At 40.9% G+C, this 18437-nt stretch overlaps 1 protein-coding gene across 4 annotated transcripts in view; it reads left to right on the top strand.

The window, feature by feature from the left end:
• Positions 1-18437, top strand: part of HOOK3 (hook microtubule tethering protein 3) — a 137619-nt gene that overhangs the window by 91976 nt on the left and 27206 nt on the right. For 2 of the 4 annotated variants that reach the window (XM_030938109.1, XM_030938110.1), the window contains exons 14-15: positions 6230-6299; positions 10538-10678. In XM_030938109.1, the coding sequence (XP_030793969.1) occupies positions 6230-6299; positions 10538-10678 (211 nt within the window). The remainder of the gene's footprint in view (positions 1-6229; positions 6300-10537; positions 10679-18437) is intronic. The other 2 variants (XM_030938111.1, XM_030938112.1) reach the window with 1 other exon arrangement.

Here is an 18437-nt window from a genome sequence, read left to right as displayed (position 1 = left end):
AGGGACTCTGGAGACAAAGTTCAGAAAGGTGAATTTTAAAACAGTGCCCCAGGTGTTTTTTGTGCACATCAATGTTTTAGGCCCTCTGGCATAGGATAATGGAGGCAGATAGTAAGGTAAAATTCATTTCCTCACTTTGCATGTTGGGAGAACACATTTATATCTCACCTTTCTGTCGTCCCCTTTGTTATCAGTGTGAGATCATACAGTCCTCAAGAAGTATTAATGAAATGACTTACAGAAAAAGTTTTCTTAAATAACACTCTGTTGCCCGACACCCCTTATATAAGCAGAAAGGAGTCTGGGACCTCAGCTTCTAAAATGGGAACCATGCTAAGGATCAAAAAGTGAAGACACTTGGGGACCCCCTGTCTTGCAAATACAACCAACCACAGAAGGGCGTGAGAGTAGTTTCTTGGCTTGCTTGACTTCCTTCTCACTTTCCCTTGGTTGACCCAAAAAGACCCAAAGCTCAATCATTTAGGTGGGCTGATGATTCCATATCATTCGAACTTTCAATCACTAAGAGGAAAAAAAAAAAAAAGATGGGTGGAGATATCCCAAAACATATTTAGGTTAACTTTATGGTATGCTTTATTTGATTAAAACACTTAACCATTAGGCTGGGCACAGTGGCTGACGCCTGTGATCCCAGCACTTTGAGAGGCCAAGGCAGGTGGATCACTTGAGGCCAGAAGTTGGAGACCAGTCTGGCCAACATGGCAAAACTCCGCCTCTACTAAAAATAGAAAAATTAGCCAAGCATGGTGGTGCGTGCCTGTAATTCTAGCTACTCAAGAGGCTGAGGCACAAGAATTGCTTGAACCTGGGAGGTGGATGCCACATTGAGCTGAAATAGCACCATTGCACTTCAGCCTGGGCAACAGAGTGAGACTGTCTCCAAAAAAAGAAAACCAAAAAAACCAAAACACTTAACCATTAAAGAAGGCCCAAAAAGATTCACAACTTTACACACTTGATCTTAGCCAAGAGGCCGAGAAGCGATAAGATTCACAACTTTAAAAAGAAAACTGGTATGTACCATCATAAACATAAGGTGTCATAAACGTTGAATACCATCATAATGGTCTCTGCTCTGCAGCTTGAGCTAGTAACTAAACTCTCCAAGACTTGGTTTGTTCTGCAAAATGAGAATCATAACTTCTTTCTCTAGAGCCAGATGAAGAGTTTTAGATGCTCTTAGTAAGGCAAAACACTCCCCAATATGTAATTTTTTTTTTTTTTTTTTTTTTTTGAGACGGAGTCTGGCTCTGTCGCCCAGGCTAGAGTGCAGTGGCCGGATCTCAGCTCACTGCAAGCTCCGCCTCCCGGGTTTACACCATTCTCCTGCCTCAGCCTCCCAAGTAGCTGGGACTACAGGCGCCCGCCACCTCGCCCAGCTAGTTTTTTGTATTTTTTTAGTAGAGACGGGGTTTCACCATGTTAGCCAGGATGGTCTCGATCTCCTGACCTCGTGATCCGCCCGTCTCGGCCTCCCAAAGTGCTGGGGATTACAGGCTTGAGCCACCGCGCCCAGCCCCCAATATGTAATTTTAAATGAAAACAGTATTAAATATAATATAGAAAAAGTTGTGCTGTATTAAATGTGATACAGAAAAGTTGGCTGTAATACTCTGATATCCTTTCTTAAGAAGATATCAGATAACCATTTTCTTTTTTCTTTTTTTGAGACAGAGTCTCGGTCTTATCACCCAGACTGGAGTGTTTTTAAGATGAAGTCTTGCTCTTGTCCCCCAGGCTGGAGTGCAATGGTGCAATCTAAGCTCAGTGCAACCTCCGCCTCCCAGTTTCAAGCGATTCTCCTGCCTTAGCCTCCCGAGTACCTGGGATTACAGGTGACTGCCACCACGACCAGCTACATTTTGTATGTTTAGTAGAGACAGGGTTTCACCATGTTGGCCAGGCTGGTCTCGAACTCCTGACCTCAGGTGATCCACCCACCTCGGCCTCTCAAAGTGCTGGGATTACAGGTGTGAGCCACCACACCCGGCCACTTTTTGCATTTTTAATAGAGAAGGAGTTTCATCGTGTTGACCAGGCTGATCTTGAACTCCTGGCCTCAGGTGATCTGCCCTCCATGACCTCCCAAAGTGCTGGGATTACAGGTGTGTTCCACTGCGCCCGACCAGATAACCATATACTCTTGACAAATTAGGGTGACCTAGTTTTGTTGGTGCCCTAAGATCACACCTAGTGGCAGGTAATTTAATGTTGCACACTTAACACAATTATTTCAAATATTAAATAGAATATGTGCCAGGCATGGTGGCTCGTGCCTGTAATCCCAGCACTTTGGGAGGGCAAGGAAGTAAGATTTCTTGAGTCCAGGAGCTTGAGTTCAGCCTGGCCAACACATTGAGATTCCATCTGTCTCTAAATATGTATTATTACAAAAATAAAAATAATGACTGGGTGCAATGGCTCATACCTGTAGTCCCAGCTACTTGGAAGGCTCGGGTGGGAGGATCACTTGAGCCCAGGAGTTTGAGGTTACAGTGAGCCAAAACTGTGCCACTTCACTCCAGCATGGGTGACAGCGAGACCCTGTTTCTAAAAGAAAATGATAATTTTCTTTTAAGTACATCAGACTTCCTAAAGCAGTGATTTTTTTTCAACTAAGAAAAGTTGAGTAGGTGTCAATCCATTAAGGAACTTAGATCCTAAGGAGAAAACTGCTCTTTCTCCCAGGAAAAGAACCACACTTGGCTCAAGGTTTACCCCACCCACTCCTTTGTCATCAGCTGGGGATGGTGGAGGCCAATGGATCGCTTGTTTGGCTTCACAGTTCACTCCCAGACTAGTAACCAGCCTGTGGCTTTTCAGTTACCTGAAACTGGAATTTGTCTTTTCCTCTGACTACAACATTTTTTTTTCCCTTCTCCTCTCTTTCATTTCACCTCCTTGCTCTCTCTCTGTTGTCTTATTAATCAACTCTCTTCTTGCTTCATTTTCCAGTTTACCCAGCTGCACAGAAACCATTTTCATTTTGTTCTCACCACCACTCCCCTTCTTTATTCTCTTGACCTGTTTCTAGCTTGTCAAACCCTAATTGAGATATCCTATTTTTTTTTCTCTATTCCAGATTACCAAGGACAACTTAAGGAAATTATTATGTATCTTTCTTGTTTTCACCAAAAATACATCGTTTGTGATTATAACTGCATCCTCATTGCTGCCTCGCAGTTCTTTCAGATATCTCTAAGCATCTCTACATGAGTTTTGTTTTTTCTTTTTCTTTTTTTTTTTTTTTGAGATGGAATTTTGCTCTTTTTGCCCAGGCTGGAGCACAATGGTGTGATCTCGGCTCATTGCAACCTCCGCCTCCCGGGTTCAGTGATTCTCCTGCCTCAGCCTCCAGAGTAGCTGGAATTACAGGCGCCCGCCACCATACTCAGCTAATTTTTTGTATTTTTAGTAGAGACAGGGTTTCACCATGTTGACCAGGCTGGTCTTGAACTCCTGACCTCAGATGATCCAACTGCGTTGGCCTCCCAGTGTGCTGGGATTACAGGCATGAGCCACTGCACCCAGCCTCTACATGAGTTTTTATGCAATTTTCAGAATCTCGGCCGAGCGCGGTGGCTCAAGCCTGTAATCCCAGCACTTTGGGAGGCCGAGACGGGCGGATCACAAGGTCAGGAAATCAAGACCATCCTGGCTAACCCGGTGAAACCCCGTCTCTACTAAAAAATACAAAAAACTAGCGGGGCGAGGTGGCGGGCACCTGTAGTCCCAGCTACTCGGGAGGCTGAGGCAGGAGAATGGCATAAACCCGGGAGGCGGAGCTTGCAGTGAGCTGAGATCCGGCCACTGCACTCCAGCCTGGGCGACAGAGCGAGACTCCGTCTCAAAAAAAAAAAAAACTCACCTGAAGTTTAACCCTTTTTCTCTCAGCTCTGATATAATCAAGAAACCATAAGCCCTTTCATGTAAACTATCACATGTGTTTCTTTGCACCTATAAACCTATATGTTTTAACCTTGCTGCTATAGTTTGAATGTCCCCTCTGAAACTCATGTTGAAAGTTAATACCCAATGTGGTAGTTTTGAGAGGTGGGGCCTTCAAGAGGTGATTAAAGCATGAGGACTCTGCCCTCAGGGATGGATTAATGCATACATGGATTAATATGTTAATGGAGTAATGCGTTGTCATGGGAGTGGTACTGGTTGCTTTATAAGAAAAAGAGGGCCTGGTGCGGTGGCTCAGGCCTGTAATCCCAGCACTTTGAAAGGCCCAAGGTGGGTGGATCTCCTGAGGTCAGGAGTTTGAGACCAGCTTAGCTTGGCTGACGTGGCAAAAACTGGTCTCTACTAAAAATACAAGGATTAGCTGGGTGTGGAGATGGGCGCCTGTAATCCCAGTTACTGGGGAGGCTGAGGCAGGAGAATCACTTGAACCTGAGAGGCGGAGGTTGCAGTTAACCAAGATCATGCCACTGTATTCCAGCCTGGATGACAAGAGTGAAACTCCTCAATAAAAAGAAAAAGAGACCTGAGCGAACAAGTGAGCATGCTCAACCCCCTCACCATGTGATGCCCTGTGTTGCATCGGGACTCTGCAGAAAGTCCCCACCAGCAGGCAGGCTCTTACCAGATGTGCCCCCTCAGTCTTGGACTTCTCAGCCACTAGAATTGTAAATAATAATTTTATTTTTTATTTTTTATTTTTTTTTTTGAGATGAGGTCTCACTCGTTTACCCAAGCTGGGATGCAGTGGCATGATCTGGCCTCTGCCTCCTGGGCTCAAGTGATCCTCCCACCTCAATCTCCCAAGTAGCTGGGAATACAGGCATGCACCACGATGCCCACCTAATTTTTTGTATTTTTGGTGGAGATGGTGTCTCACCATGTTGCTCAGGCTGGTCTCAAACTCCTGAGCCCAATTGATCAACCCACCTCGCCCTCCCAAAGTGCTGGGGTTACAGGCATGAGTCACCACAGCCAGCCAAAAATAGTGTTTCTTATAAATTACTCAGTTTCGGTTCTGTTATAATCAACAGAAAAAGGATTAGGACACCCTCTTTGTTTATGTATCCTTTGACCTAGCACTTTTGCTCTACAAATTAAATTTACCCTAATGAATTAAAGCATTTTTCTAAAAGTGAGATTTTGAAACAGCCTGAAAGTTCAGCAATACAGGAATAATATTCTTATTCAATTGTATACAGTAGAGCCATTTAAAAGAATAAGGTGGCCAGGTGTGGTGGCTTACACCTTTAATCCCAGCACTTTGGGAGACTGAGTGGGGAAGATTGCCTCAGGTCAGGAGTTGGAGACCAGCCTGGCCAATGTGGTGAAACCCTGTCTCTACTAAAAATGCAAAAATTAGCTGGGCATGCTGGCAGGTGCCTGTAATCCCAGCTACTTGGCAGGCTGAGGTAGGAGAGTTGCTTGAACCCAGGAGACAGGTTGCAGTGAGCCAAGACCATGCCACTACACTCCAACCTGGGCGACAAAGTGAGACTCCATCTCAAAAAAAAAAATAATAAATAAGGAATATTTTTTATACACCTGACAGAGAGAAATATGTGTGTTACATCATTACATTTAAAAAGTAAGGCTGGGCACAGTGGCTCACGCCTGTAATCCCAGCACTTTGGGAGGCTGAGGCGGGAGGATCACCTGAAGTCAGGAGTTCAAGACCAGCCTGGCCACCATGGTGAAACCCCATCTCTTCTAGAAATACAAAAAATTAGTTGGGTGGGCACCTGTAATCCCAGCTACTCAGGAGGCTGAGACAAAAGAATTGCCCGACCCCAGGAGGCAGAGGTTGCAGTGAGCTGAGATCACGCCATTGCATTCTAGCCTGGGCAACAGAGTAAGACTCCATCTCAAAAAAAAAAAAAAAAAAAAAAAGTAGAATAGAATAGAGGTTACCAGGGGATAGGGGAGGGAGGAATAGGGAATTACTGCTTAATGGTTACAGAGTTCGTGATTTGGATGATGAAAAAGTTTTGAAAATACGTAGCATTGATGGTTACACAACATTGTGAATATACTGAATGCCATTCTATTGTATACTTAATAATACTTAAAATGGTATTTTTATTAAGACCACACTTAATAATATTTTAAGACCACTGTGACACGGTCCTTTACTTGAAAATTATTTTTGCTGTTAAAATTAATGCTCAAAGTAGGGTTTCATATCGAAAGTTGTATAACTGTGTTTTCAATTAGCCTTATATTTATGTTTGTATATTTACAGGGTTAATGCCTCTTGGAAGTCAGGAGTCTTCAGACAGTCTAGCAGCAGAGATTGTTACACCTGAAATCAGGTAAGGAGATTGTAGTGTTCACATTTACACTGCACAGTATTCCTGGAGAAAACATATGTACAATATGAAGAAGATCATTTCCTTATTCTTTCTAACCAACATTTTCAACATGAACTCTGTTAAATTTTTATGTTTTCAACATGTTAGAAGCTTTCTTCTGCTGGCCCTATGGAAAATTGATTTGCTCACTTCAATAAGACAATCTTTCACACATACAAAGCCAATTATTATGTCCTAACCTTGAGTATCCTCAGCAGACATAAAGCACTGAAGACATTTGGCCTGTAGACAATAGTTGTGCTTAGCTATCAGCATGCAAAATTATTAGTTATTAAGATTTGTCTGCTAACCGGCTGGGCTTGGTGGCTAACACCTGTAATCCCAGCACTTTGGGAGGCTGAGGTGGGCAGACACAAGTTCAGGAAATCGAGACCATCCTAGCTAACATGGTGAAACCCTGTCTCTACTAAAAATACAAAAAATTAGCCAGGCGTGGTGGCGGGCACCTGTAATCCCAGGTACTCTCCTGCCCAGGAGGCTGAGGCAGGAGAATGATGTGAACCCAGGAGGCAGAGCCTGCAGTGAGCTGAGGTTGTGCCTGGGGGACAGAGCAAGACTCTGTCTCAAAAAAAAAAAAAAAAAAAAAAAAAAAGATTTATCTGCTAACCACATGGAAAGGTCTGGGAAAGATATAATGCTATAGACAGGAGGAAATGACTCCCCATCTTAACTACTCTTCCCTCAATCATACCTTATATTTTTTATTCATAGTATTTTAAAAATTCCATTTATTTATTTATTTAGAAGCAAGGTCTTACTCTGTCACCCAGGCTGGAGTACAGTGGCGTGGTCACAGCTCACTGCAGCCTCGACCTTCTGGGCTCAAGCAATCTTCCTACCTCAGCCTGCTTAGTAGCTAGGATCTCAGGCGCATGCCACCACGCCTGGCTATTTTTTGTAGAGACCAGGTTTTGTCATGTTTCCCAGGCTGGTCTTGAACTCCTTGAGCTGAAGTAATCCGCCCGCCTTGCCCTCCCAAAGTGCTGGGATTACAGGTGTAAACCACCGCACCCAGCCAGTTTCATTTATTTTTATGCATAACTAGCTTCATGTATAAAAATGAAAAATAAGTGAGGGAGACACCAAGTGTCCATTAAAAGGAGACTGATTAATTCTGAATATTGCTTTTTACCTTTTTGGGGCCTATTTGCCTCTTTTTAAAATGGACACTGGCCTTGCTTCTTCATAAACTTCCTTGGTGGATATTAAATAACAGTTGTGTAAGGGTTTCATACACTGTAAAAGTTGAAATAAGCTTTCAAATACTTGTTGAATAAATGGAAACAATTTGTAGTTGTTGGTTAACATTTGTTTAAGAAGGACAAAAGGGCCAGGCGCAGTGGCTCACTCCTGTAATCCTAGCACCTTGGGAGGTCAAGGTGGGTGGATCACCTGAGGTCAGAGTTCAAGACCAGCCTGACCAACATGGCGAAACCCTGTCTCTACTAAAAAAATACAAAATTAGCTGGGTTTGGTGATGCACGCCTGTAATCTCAGCTACTCAGGAGGGTGAGGTTGCACTGAGCCAAGATCGCACCATTGCTCTCCAGTCTGGGCAACAAGAGCAAAAGTCCATCTCAAAAAAAAAAAGAAGAAGAAGTACAAACAAAAGGCGTATAAGGCAGCACCAAGTCTGGAAGTATCTTGTGTACCTTTTTCTTTTTTGCCATCTGATATGCTACTTTATAATTGAACTAATAAGATTTGTTGAATAAATAAACACATATTTATGAACGTTTATAAATAAGTGGTTATGTCCAAAACAACTCACAATTTTTAAGGAAACGTATTGGTAATACAGTTGGTTTTTTAAACTAGGAACAATGATAGGTCAGGTGTGGTGGCTCACATGTGTAATGCCAGTGCTCTGGAGGCCAGGGCAGGCGGATCACTTGAGGCCGGGAGTTCGAGACCATCCTGGCCAACATGGCAAAACCCTGTCTCTATTAAAAATACAAAAAAAATTAGCTAGGCATGCTAGCACATGCCTGTAATCCCAGGTACTCAGGAGGCTGAGGCACGAGAATCATTTGAACCTACGAGGCAGGGTTGCAGTGATCTTAGATGGCGCCACAGCACTCCAGCATGGGTGACAGCTAGATTCTGTCTGCAAAAAAAAAAAAAAAAAAAAAAAGAGCAATGATAAAGATTCAGCAAATAGGGCTTTTCTGAGTATGACCAGATACAGATTAAAATATGCTGTGTGTCCAGAAGACAACTATCAAGGAAAAATGATAAACTGGGATGAAAATTTTACATGTTTTAGACGATGGGTTAATATTTGATACTTTTTATTGAGTTAGAGGTGTGGACAAATTGGAAATCTCATAAACTAAAGGCAAAGGCAAAAGGTTAAAGTGGTACAACCTTTCTTTTGAGGAGATTGGCAGGATGTGTCTGTTGTCTAAAAGTACACCTATCTTTTGATCCAAAAATTACTTTTCTGGGAGTTAATCCTGAGGAAATAACCAATGATATACAGAAAAGTATATTTATAAGGCTAATCTTATTACCTTGTTAAAGCTCAAAATTGGTAGCAATCTGAATGCCCAATAATTGGGTGTTTATTAAATAAGTAACGATTTTAATGCCATGTCATTTAAAATATCCAAGTATATTTAATGATATAAAAAGATTGTGAAATTTTAGGTGTAAATAGCAGGTACCGATGTAATTTGTACTTTGTGATCCCTTTTGAAAAATGTTTGCATGTGAGTATATGTGCATAGAATTAGAAGGCTATATTTCAGCAGTAGTCATTTTGCACTATAGTTATGGAGGGTTTATATTTTCTTTTCATTTATCTTCCTTACAAACTGTGTGTTTACTTTGTAACTGAAAAATATAAAGTCCCTATTGCCCATACTGAGGCAGAAGAATTGCTTGAACCCAGGAGGCGGGAGTTGCAGTGAGCCGAGATCGTGCCACTGCACTTCAGCCTGGGTGACAGAGAGAGACCCCATCTCAAAAAAAAACAAGAAAGTCGCTGTTGCCCATAATAGAATACATCAAATTCTAAATAGTTGCTTGAATTAGATCACAGATTTGGTTCATCTTTTCAGTAGCAAAAGTAAAAGATTTATTATATTTATAAAATAAGAGCAATGCGTGTGTGTGCGTGTTTCTTTCTTTCTTTGATTTTTCTTTATCCACAATAAGCTTTTCCACAGCTTTTCATAGTATTTGGTATCTGTTCATACTGTCTTCATGGGGTCCCCTAAAGATGACCCTGTGTAAAGAAAAGAATGAATTCTATCTTCAACAAGTATGTCTTCATATGAACTAACGTTTTAATTATATTGTCCCTGCAGTAAATATGGTGGCAAGTTCTGTATGGATACTGTTTTTAATATCCCTTAATGTAAGCTTTTGGCATATACAGAGTCCAAAACAGTGCAGTCCAGTAACCTGATTGTAATGATCTGGCTTGTTTCAAGAATTTAATTTTACATATTACAGGAATGGGTAGACTGAATGTCTTGAAGTGATTCTTTTTTTGAGTCGGAGTCTTGCTCTGTCGCCCGGGCTGGAGTGCAGTGGCCGGATCTCAGCTCACTGCAAGCTCCGCCTCCCGGGTTTATGCCATTCTCCTGCCTCAGCCTCCGGAGTAGCTGGGACTACAGGCGCCCGCCACCTCGCCCAGCTAGTTTTTTGTATTTTTAGTAGAGACGGGGTTTCACCATGTTAGCCACGATGGTCTCGATCTCCTGACCTCGTGATCCACCCGTCTCGGCCTCCCAAAGTGCTGGGATTACAGGCTTGAGCCACCGCGCCCGGCTTGAAGTGATTCTTGTCGGATATAATATCTTGCCACCAAATGGTTGATAATTTAAGAGCATAGCACTAGAGATTGTGTTCTCTAATAAGAATCAAATAACAAATAAATAAATGCATTCATAGTTTAAATATTTAAATCAGGGAAGAAATAGGATTTTGAAATCATGTTTATTACAAATCATTGTATTTAGAGACTGTATTATTTCTATAAAGAAAATATTTAAAACCTTAAATGTAATGTCTTTGCCAGCTATAATAGCTGAATTTGTTGTACTTTATTTTTCATTTCTGTTCTGGTATTAAATTTGTAAGAGTGCTTAGCTAGATTTGATACCTGTGTTGTATACTGATGCACCAAATGACTGTGTATATAATATTTAGTTTTTATTTTGTTCATTCAGGGAGAAACTTATTCGTCTTCAGCATGAGAATAAGATGTTAAAGCTTAACCAAGAAGGTTCGGACAATGAAAAAATAGCCTTATTGCAGAGCCTTCTAGATGATGCAAATCTACGCAAGAATGAACTGGAGACAGAGAATAGGTAGAGTATTATAGGTGACTGCATCTGGCTATAAGTTTTCCCTATTTGCCTTGATTCTGAATCCCTTAAACAAAAAACTGGAAAGGCATGGTGGCTCACACCTGTAATCCCAGCACTTTGGGAGGCCGAGGAGGGCAGATCGCTTGAGCTCAGGAGTTCGAGACCAGCCTGGGCAACATGGTGAATGAAACTCCATCTCTACAAAAAATGCAAAGTTAGCCAGGCATGGTGGTGCATGCCTGTGGTCCCAGCTACTCAGGAGGCAGAGGTAGAAAGATCATTTGAGCCCAGGAGGTGGAGGTTGCAGTAAGCCAAGATCACACCACTGCACTCCAGCTTGGGCAATAGAGCAAAAGTCTGTCTCAAAAACAGAAAACACACACACACACACAAAACAAAACAAAAAAACCAACAACAAAGATCTGAATTGTAGTTTGAAAAATGGCCGTGTGCTGTTCTCTTTCCCTTTAAGAGAACTTGAATCCATTTCTCCACTTTTGGGCAGACTTGCCAAAAAACATTGGGCTTTTTTAGAATGGTAGTGTCCTTTTTACTTCTTCATGCAAAATGATACTGGAGCTCTACCATTTACCCTTTCTAATCACTAATTAAAACTAGAGGATTTTTAAAAATCTGATAATTTAGTCTTTCACAAGAATTACAATTCACAGTTGTTGTTGGGCTAATAGAGTTTACCATTTCCACAGGAGTGTGTTGGAGCTCTGTTGGTGTGGGGAGAGCAGTAGCTCCCTTGTAATTGGATTGACAAAGCATTTTTCTTCTAATCTGTTATTTATTGTGACCCTAAAAGGAACTAATTCATCTTAGGAACAACTGACTTATTTTGAAAGTTTAGAATCTGCAAAATTGCTGTGACAGTTGTACACATCCTACCCTTCTTCCTGTAGCTTTACATTTTAAAGCTACTGAGATAGAATCAACAGTGTAAATCAGTATAAATGCTAGAGTGATTATAAGAGCACCATCAAGCATAAACAGAAGGAGAAAATTTTACATCAACTCTTAGGAGTCTAGAGAATGAGGGATTTTTTAAAGTACTCAGAAAAAGTGGGAAATGGAGACAGTGGAACGGGGGAGATTGCAGGAGCAATTGGCGGGCGGGCAGTCCCTCTGGTGCAAGTGTCTTGATGTTTGCCTCATTCATCCTTTGCCTCTGGGTTGTATTTTAGTCAGGAAAGTCTCTCCCTACCCTGATATTTTTTTAGTGAGAAAACACCCACAACTTTCTTCATACTGCTTTGCATTGTTTCTCACAGGCTTTATAATTATTGCTCTTTTTCCCAGAGACAGGACAGCCAATTGTCATTTATACAGTGTCCATGTTTGTGGATGTCTAATCACCACCAAAGTTCCTGTGTGACTTACTGCTGGGTACAACTTACTGTTGTGATTGTTTCTTAAATTACAACACCGATGATGAATAACTTAGATTATGGTTGACTATGATCTATAATGATAATAACAGGTAATATTTACTAAGCACCTGTTTGTCTCAGGCATTGTGCTGGGTGTCTTAAATATGCTTTCTTACTTTATGAAAGTTTTACAGATAAGGGAACTCAGACTCAGACCCTGACTGCCTGACTCCAAAGCCTCCATACCTAACCCATACCCTCTTTCTTGCCAATTTATCTTCTACTATGTTTGCACAATATTTATTCCTTTTCCTGTCTTCCTCTCACAGGATGTTTTTTGTCCTAAGTGACTTACCCTAAGTTTGTTCTTACTGATTTTAATGAGTATTTATATTACCTTGACTCTAGCTTAATATCCTACTAGTTTACAACATTGGGTCCCACTGAGTCTGTTACAGTTTGCTCACTCCCCATGTATATCACCTGTCAGAAAGCAAAGTCTGTCGTAGACCTCTAAAGTCCTTTCCAATTAGTTTTCCCAAGAGCGAGCACTTTAGCATGTCTGTAATACCTGCCGGTCCTCAAACAATATTAGAAGAGGGTGGAGGGTTGAGAAGGAAGCCACATCAGGATTCCCCAGGAATTCTGCCAAAGTAGACCTGGTCTTGTTTCTGTACCTCTCAGAGTGTACTATCATCTCAGGTGCACCCGCTCCCTGCATCCCACAGCTGTATGTATTCAGCAATTAGACTTTGATTAAAATGTTAACTATCTCAATCCCTGAAGTGGGAGAAAGAAGGTAGAGGCAATTCACATCGATAGAATACCTGCAATGTGCAGGGGCTCTGCTAGGCACACTTTAGTCTTTTAAACAACCCCATGAGGTAGGCATCATAATCCTCATTTATTTTGTAGATGAATTGTTTATTTTTTTTATTTTTGTGGGTACATAGTAGGTATATATATTTATGAGTTACATGAGATTGTTTGATACAGGCATGCAGTGCATAATAATCATATTAGAGTAAATGGTGTATCCATCCTCTCAAGCATTTATCATTTATGTTAAGAACAATCCCATTATACTCTTTAGTTATTTTTAAATGTACAATTACATTAATTATTACTATAGTCACTTTGTTGTGCTAGCAAATACTAGGTCTTATTCATTCTTTCTATTTTTATGTGCCCATTAACCTCTTCCCACTACCTTTCCCAGCTTTTGGTAACCATCCTTCTACTTTCAAGCTCCATGAATTTAATTTTTTTAATTTTTAGCTCCCACAAATAAGTGAGAGCATGTGAAGTTTGTCTTCCTGTGCCTGTTACTTCACTTAACATAATGACCTTCAGTTTCATGCATGTTTTTGCAAATGATAGGATTTCATTCTTTTTTATGGCTAAATAGTGCTACATTGTCTTTTACATCTACATATACCACATTTTCTGTGCCTATTAATTTTTTTATTTTATTTTATTTTTTTGAGACAGGATCTCACTCTGTCGCCCAGGCTGGAGTGCAGTGGTATGATCACAGCTCAACCTCCCAGGCTCAAGCTATCCTTCCATGTCAGCCTCTGAGTAGCTGGGACTATAGGTGCACACCACCATGCCTGGCTGATTTTTTAATTTTCTGGAGAGAGGATCTCCCTGTGTTGCCCAGGCTGGTTTCAAACTCCTGGACTCAAGGGATCCTCCCATCTCAGCATCCCAAAGTGCTGGCATCATAGGCATGAACCACCATGTCCAGCCTCTTTTGAGAAATAAATATCTGTTTAGAATAAATATCTGTTTAGATCTTTTGTCTTTTTTTTGAGGATCTCACTCCTTCACCCAGGCTGGAGTGCAGTGGCACAATCACAGCTCACTGCTGCCTTGACAGCCCGGGCTCAAGTGATCCTCCCACCTCATCTTCCAAGTGACTAAGATTACAGGCATGTGCCACCATGCCCAGGTAATTTTTTCTATTTTTTTTTTTTTTGTAGAGATGGGTTTTTGCCATGTTGCCCAGGCTAGTCTTAAACACTTGGGCTCAAGCAGTCCACCTACCTTAGCCTCCCAAAGTGCTGGGATTACAGGGATGAGACACCATGCCCAGCCCTCCTTGTGCCTATTTTAAAAATTGAGTTATTAGAGTTTTTCCTGTAGAGTTGTTTGAGCTCCTTATATATTCTGGTTAGTCATCCCTTGTGAGATGGGGAGTTTGCATGTATTTTCACCCATTCTGTTGGTTGTCTCTCACTTTGTTGGTTGTTTCCTTTGCTGTGCAGAAGCTTTTTAATTTGATATGATCCCATTTGTTCCTTTTTGCTTTGGTTCCCTGGGCTTATGGAGCATTACTCAAGAAATCTTTGTCCACACCAATGTCCGGGGAGCGTTTCTCCAGTTTCATTGTATTATTTTCAGGTCTTAGATTTAAATCTTTGATCCATTTTGATTGGATTTTTGTATACTGCAAGAGATAGGGGGTCTAGTTTCATTATTTTGCATAATGATATCTAGTACCATTTATTGAAGAGACTGCCCTTTCCCCAGAGTAAGTTCTTGGCATATTTGTTAAAATAAGTTCACTGTAGATGTATAGATTTATCTCTGACTTCTCTATTCTGTTCCACTGGTCTGTGTGTCTGTTTTTATGTAAGTGCCATGCTGTTTTGGTTACTATAGCTCTGTAATATAATTTGAAGTCAGGTAACATGATTCCTCCAGTTTTGTTCTTTTTGCTTAGAATAGCTTTGGTTATTCTGGGTAGTTTGTGGTTCTGTATAGAATTTAGGATTGTTTTTTCTATTTCTGTGAAGAATATCATTGGTATTTTGATAGAGATTATTTTGAATCTATAGATAGCTTTGGGTAGTATGGAGTTTTGTTGTTGTTGTTGTTTGTTTTTTGAGTTGGAGTCTGTCTCTGTCACCCAGGCTGGAGTGCACTGGCACTATCTCAGCTCATTGCAACCTCCAGCTCCCAGGTTCAAGCGATTCTCTTGCCTCAGCCTCCTGAGTAGTTGGGACTACAGGCATGAGCCACCACACCCAGTTAATTTTTGTATTTTTAGTAGAGACAGGGTTTTGCCTTGTTGGCCAGGCTGGTCTCGAACTCCTGACCTCAGGTGATCTGCCCACCTCAGCCTTCCAAAGTGCTGGGATTACAGGCATGAGCCACCATGCCTGGCCAACAATAGGCCAAAGTATGGCACTTGGACATACTGAGTACTTTGTTGTTGTTGTTGTTGTCTTTCCTTTCAGTGGAGAACTGGGTCTCGCTAAATTGCCCAGGCAGGTCTCACACTCCTGGGCTCAAGCTATCCGCCTACCTCTGCCTGCCTAAGAGCTAGGATTACCGATGTGAGCCACTGCACCCAGCATGGACATTTTAACAATACTGATTCTTCTAATTCATGAACATAGAATATCTTTCCATTGTTTTGTGTCTTCAGTTTCTTGCATCAGTGTTTTATAGTTTTAATTGTAGAAATCATTCACTTCTTTGCTTAATTCCTAGGTATTTTATTTTAGCTGTAGTGATCATAAATGGGATTCTTGATTTCTTTTTCAGATTGTTTGCTGTTGGCCTATATAAGTGTTACTGATTTTTGTCTGGGCCTGGTGTTTCATGCCTGTAATCCCAGTACTTTGGGAGGCTGAGGCAGGTAGATCACGAGTTCAGGAGATCAAGACCATCCCGTCTAACACAGTGAAACCCTGTCTCTACTAAAAATACAAAAAATTAGCCAGGCGTGGTGGCGGGCACCTATAGTCCCAGCTGCTCGGGAGGCTGAAGCAGGAGAATTGCATGAACCCGGGAGGCGCAGCTTGTAGTGAGCTGAGATCGTGCCACTGCACTCCAGCCTGGGCGACAGAGTGAGACTGTGTCTCAAAAAAAAAAAGAAAGAAAGAAAGGTTACTGATTTTTGGCCAGGTGTGACTCTTGCCTGTAATCCCAGCACTTTGGGAGACTGAGGTGGGCGGATTAAGACCATCCTGACCAACACGATGAAGCCCGGCTCTACTAAAAATACAAAAATTAGCCGGGTGTGGTGGTGCATGCCTGTAGCCCCAGCTACTCAGGGGGCTGAGGCAGGAGAACTGCTTGAACCCAGGAGGCGGAGGTTGCAGTGAGCCAAGATCATGCCACTGCCCTGCAGCCTGGCCACAGAGTGAGACCCCGTCTCCAAAAAAAAAAAAAAAAAAAAAAAAAAAAAGTTACTGATTTTTGTATGTTGATTTGTAATTTGACTTCTTCCTTTCTTAATTAGATGTCCTTTATTTATTTCTCTTGTCTGATTGCTCTAGCTAGGACTTCTGGTACTGTGTTCAATAACAGGATGATAGTGAGCATCCTTGTCCTGTTCCTGATCTTAGAGGAAAGACTTTTAGTTTTCCCCATTCAGTATGATACTAGCTATGGGTCTTTCGTATGTAACTTTTATTACATTGAGTTATGTTCTTTTTATACCCAGTTGTTTGAGGTATTTATATAGATTGTTGAATTTTATCAAATGCTTTTTCAACATCAGTTGAAATGATCATATGGTTTTTGTCCTTTATTCTGTTGATATAATGTGTCACATTAGTTGGTATGAGGATGTTGAACCCTCCTTGCATACCTGGGATCAATCCCATTTGGTCATAATAAATGGTCTTTTTAATGTGTTGTTGAATTTGGTTTGCAGTATTTTATTGAGGATTTTTGCATCAATATTCATGAGTTATATTGGCCTATACATATATATATATATATATATATATATATATATATATATATTAAGACAGGATCTTACGCTGTCGCTCAAGCTGGAATGCAGTAACTTAGTAGAGCCAGGTTTTCACCATGTTGGCCAGGCTGGTCTCAAACTGTTGACATCAGGTGATCCACCTGCCTTGGCCTCCCAAAGTGTTGGGATTACAGGCGTGAGCCACTGTGCCTGGCCTATAGATTTTTGTTTGTTTGTTTGTTTCTTTTGATGCATCTTTGTCTCATTTTTGTATCAGGATAATACTTGCCACATAGAATGAGTTTGGATTTATTCCTTCTTCCTCTATTTTTCAGAATAGTTTGAGTAGGATTGGTATTAGTTCTTCTTTAAATGTTTTGTAGAATTTGCCAGTGAAGTCATCGGATCTGGGGCCTTTCTTTATTGGGAGACTTTTTATTATGGTTTCCATCTTGTTACTTGCTATTAGCCTGTTCAGGTTTTGGATTTTTTCATGATTCAATCTTGGTAGATTGTATGTGTCTAGGAATTTATTCATTTCTTCTAGATTTTTCAATTTTTTGGCATATAGTTGCTCATAATAACCAGTAATTCTTTGAATTTCTCTGGTATCAGTTTTGATGTCTCATTTTTCGTCTCTGATTTTATTTATTTGGGTCTTCTCTCTTTTTTTCTTAGTCTGGCTAAAGTTTGTCAATTTATCTTTTCAAAAAACTGGTTTTTGTTTTGTTGCTCTTCTGTATTGTTTTCTTCATTTCAAATTCATTTATTTCTGCTCTGATATTTATTTATTTATTTATTTAGAGACAGAGTCTCACTCTGTCACCCATGCTGGAGTGTAGTGGCACAATGGCTCACTGCAACCTCCACCTCCTGGGTTCAAGCGATTCTCCTGCCTCAGTCTTCAGAGTAGCTGGGACTACAGGCATGCACCACCACCCCTGGCTAATTTTTGTATTTTTAGTTGAGATGGGGTTTCACCATGTTGGCCAGGCTTGTCTCAAACTCCTAACCTCAAGTGATCCAACCATGTTGGCCTCCCAAAGTGCTGGGGTGACAGGTGTGAGCCACCATGCCCAGCCTGCTCTTATCTTTATTATTTCTTCTACTAATTTTGTGTTTTGTTTGCTCTTCCTTTTCTAGTTCTTTAAGTGGCATTGTTAGGTTGTTTATTTGAAGGTTTTCTCTTTTTTGTTGTAGATACTTATGCCCATAAATTTCCCTCTTATTACTGGCTTTTGCTGTATCCCATAGGTTTTGGTATGTTGTGTTTCCATTATCATTTGTTTCAATGAATTTTTCAGTTTCCTTCTTGATTTCTTCATTGACCCACTGGTCATTCAGGAACTTATTGTTGAATTTCCATGTGTTTGTATAGTTTCCAAAATTTCTTTTGTTACTGATTTCTAGTTTTACTGTGTTCAGAGAAGATGCTTGATGTTATTTCAGTTTTTTGAGTATTTTATAGATGTACTTTTTTCATAAATATTTTACTTATATTTATGTTACTTACATACTTCATACTTTAACAGTTCCACTACTGTTTTTGCTCACCTATTCCCCATTGAGAGAATTTAGCTGTTTTTAAACCATTCCAAAGAACATCTTGGTACACACTGGATTGTGTTTTATGATGTTTACAATGGCTTCCACCTAGTAGGCTTACAGT

This window comes from Rhinopithecus roxellana, chromosome 9 (genome assembly GCF_007565055.1).
Source record: "Rhinopithecus roxellana isolate Shanxi Qingling chromosome 9, ASM756505v1, whole genome shotgun sequence".
NCBI lineage: Eukaryota > Metazoa > Chordata > Mammalia > Primates > Cercopithecidae > Rhinopithecus > Rhinopithecus roxellana.
Note: the sequence above shows the minus strand (reverse complement) of the source record. Positions and strands in the feature narration are given on the sequence as shown.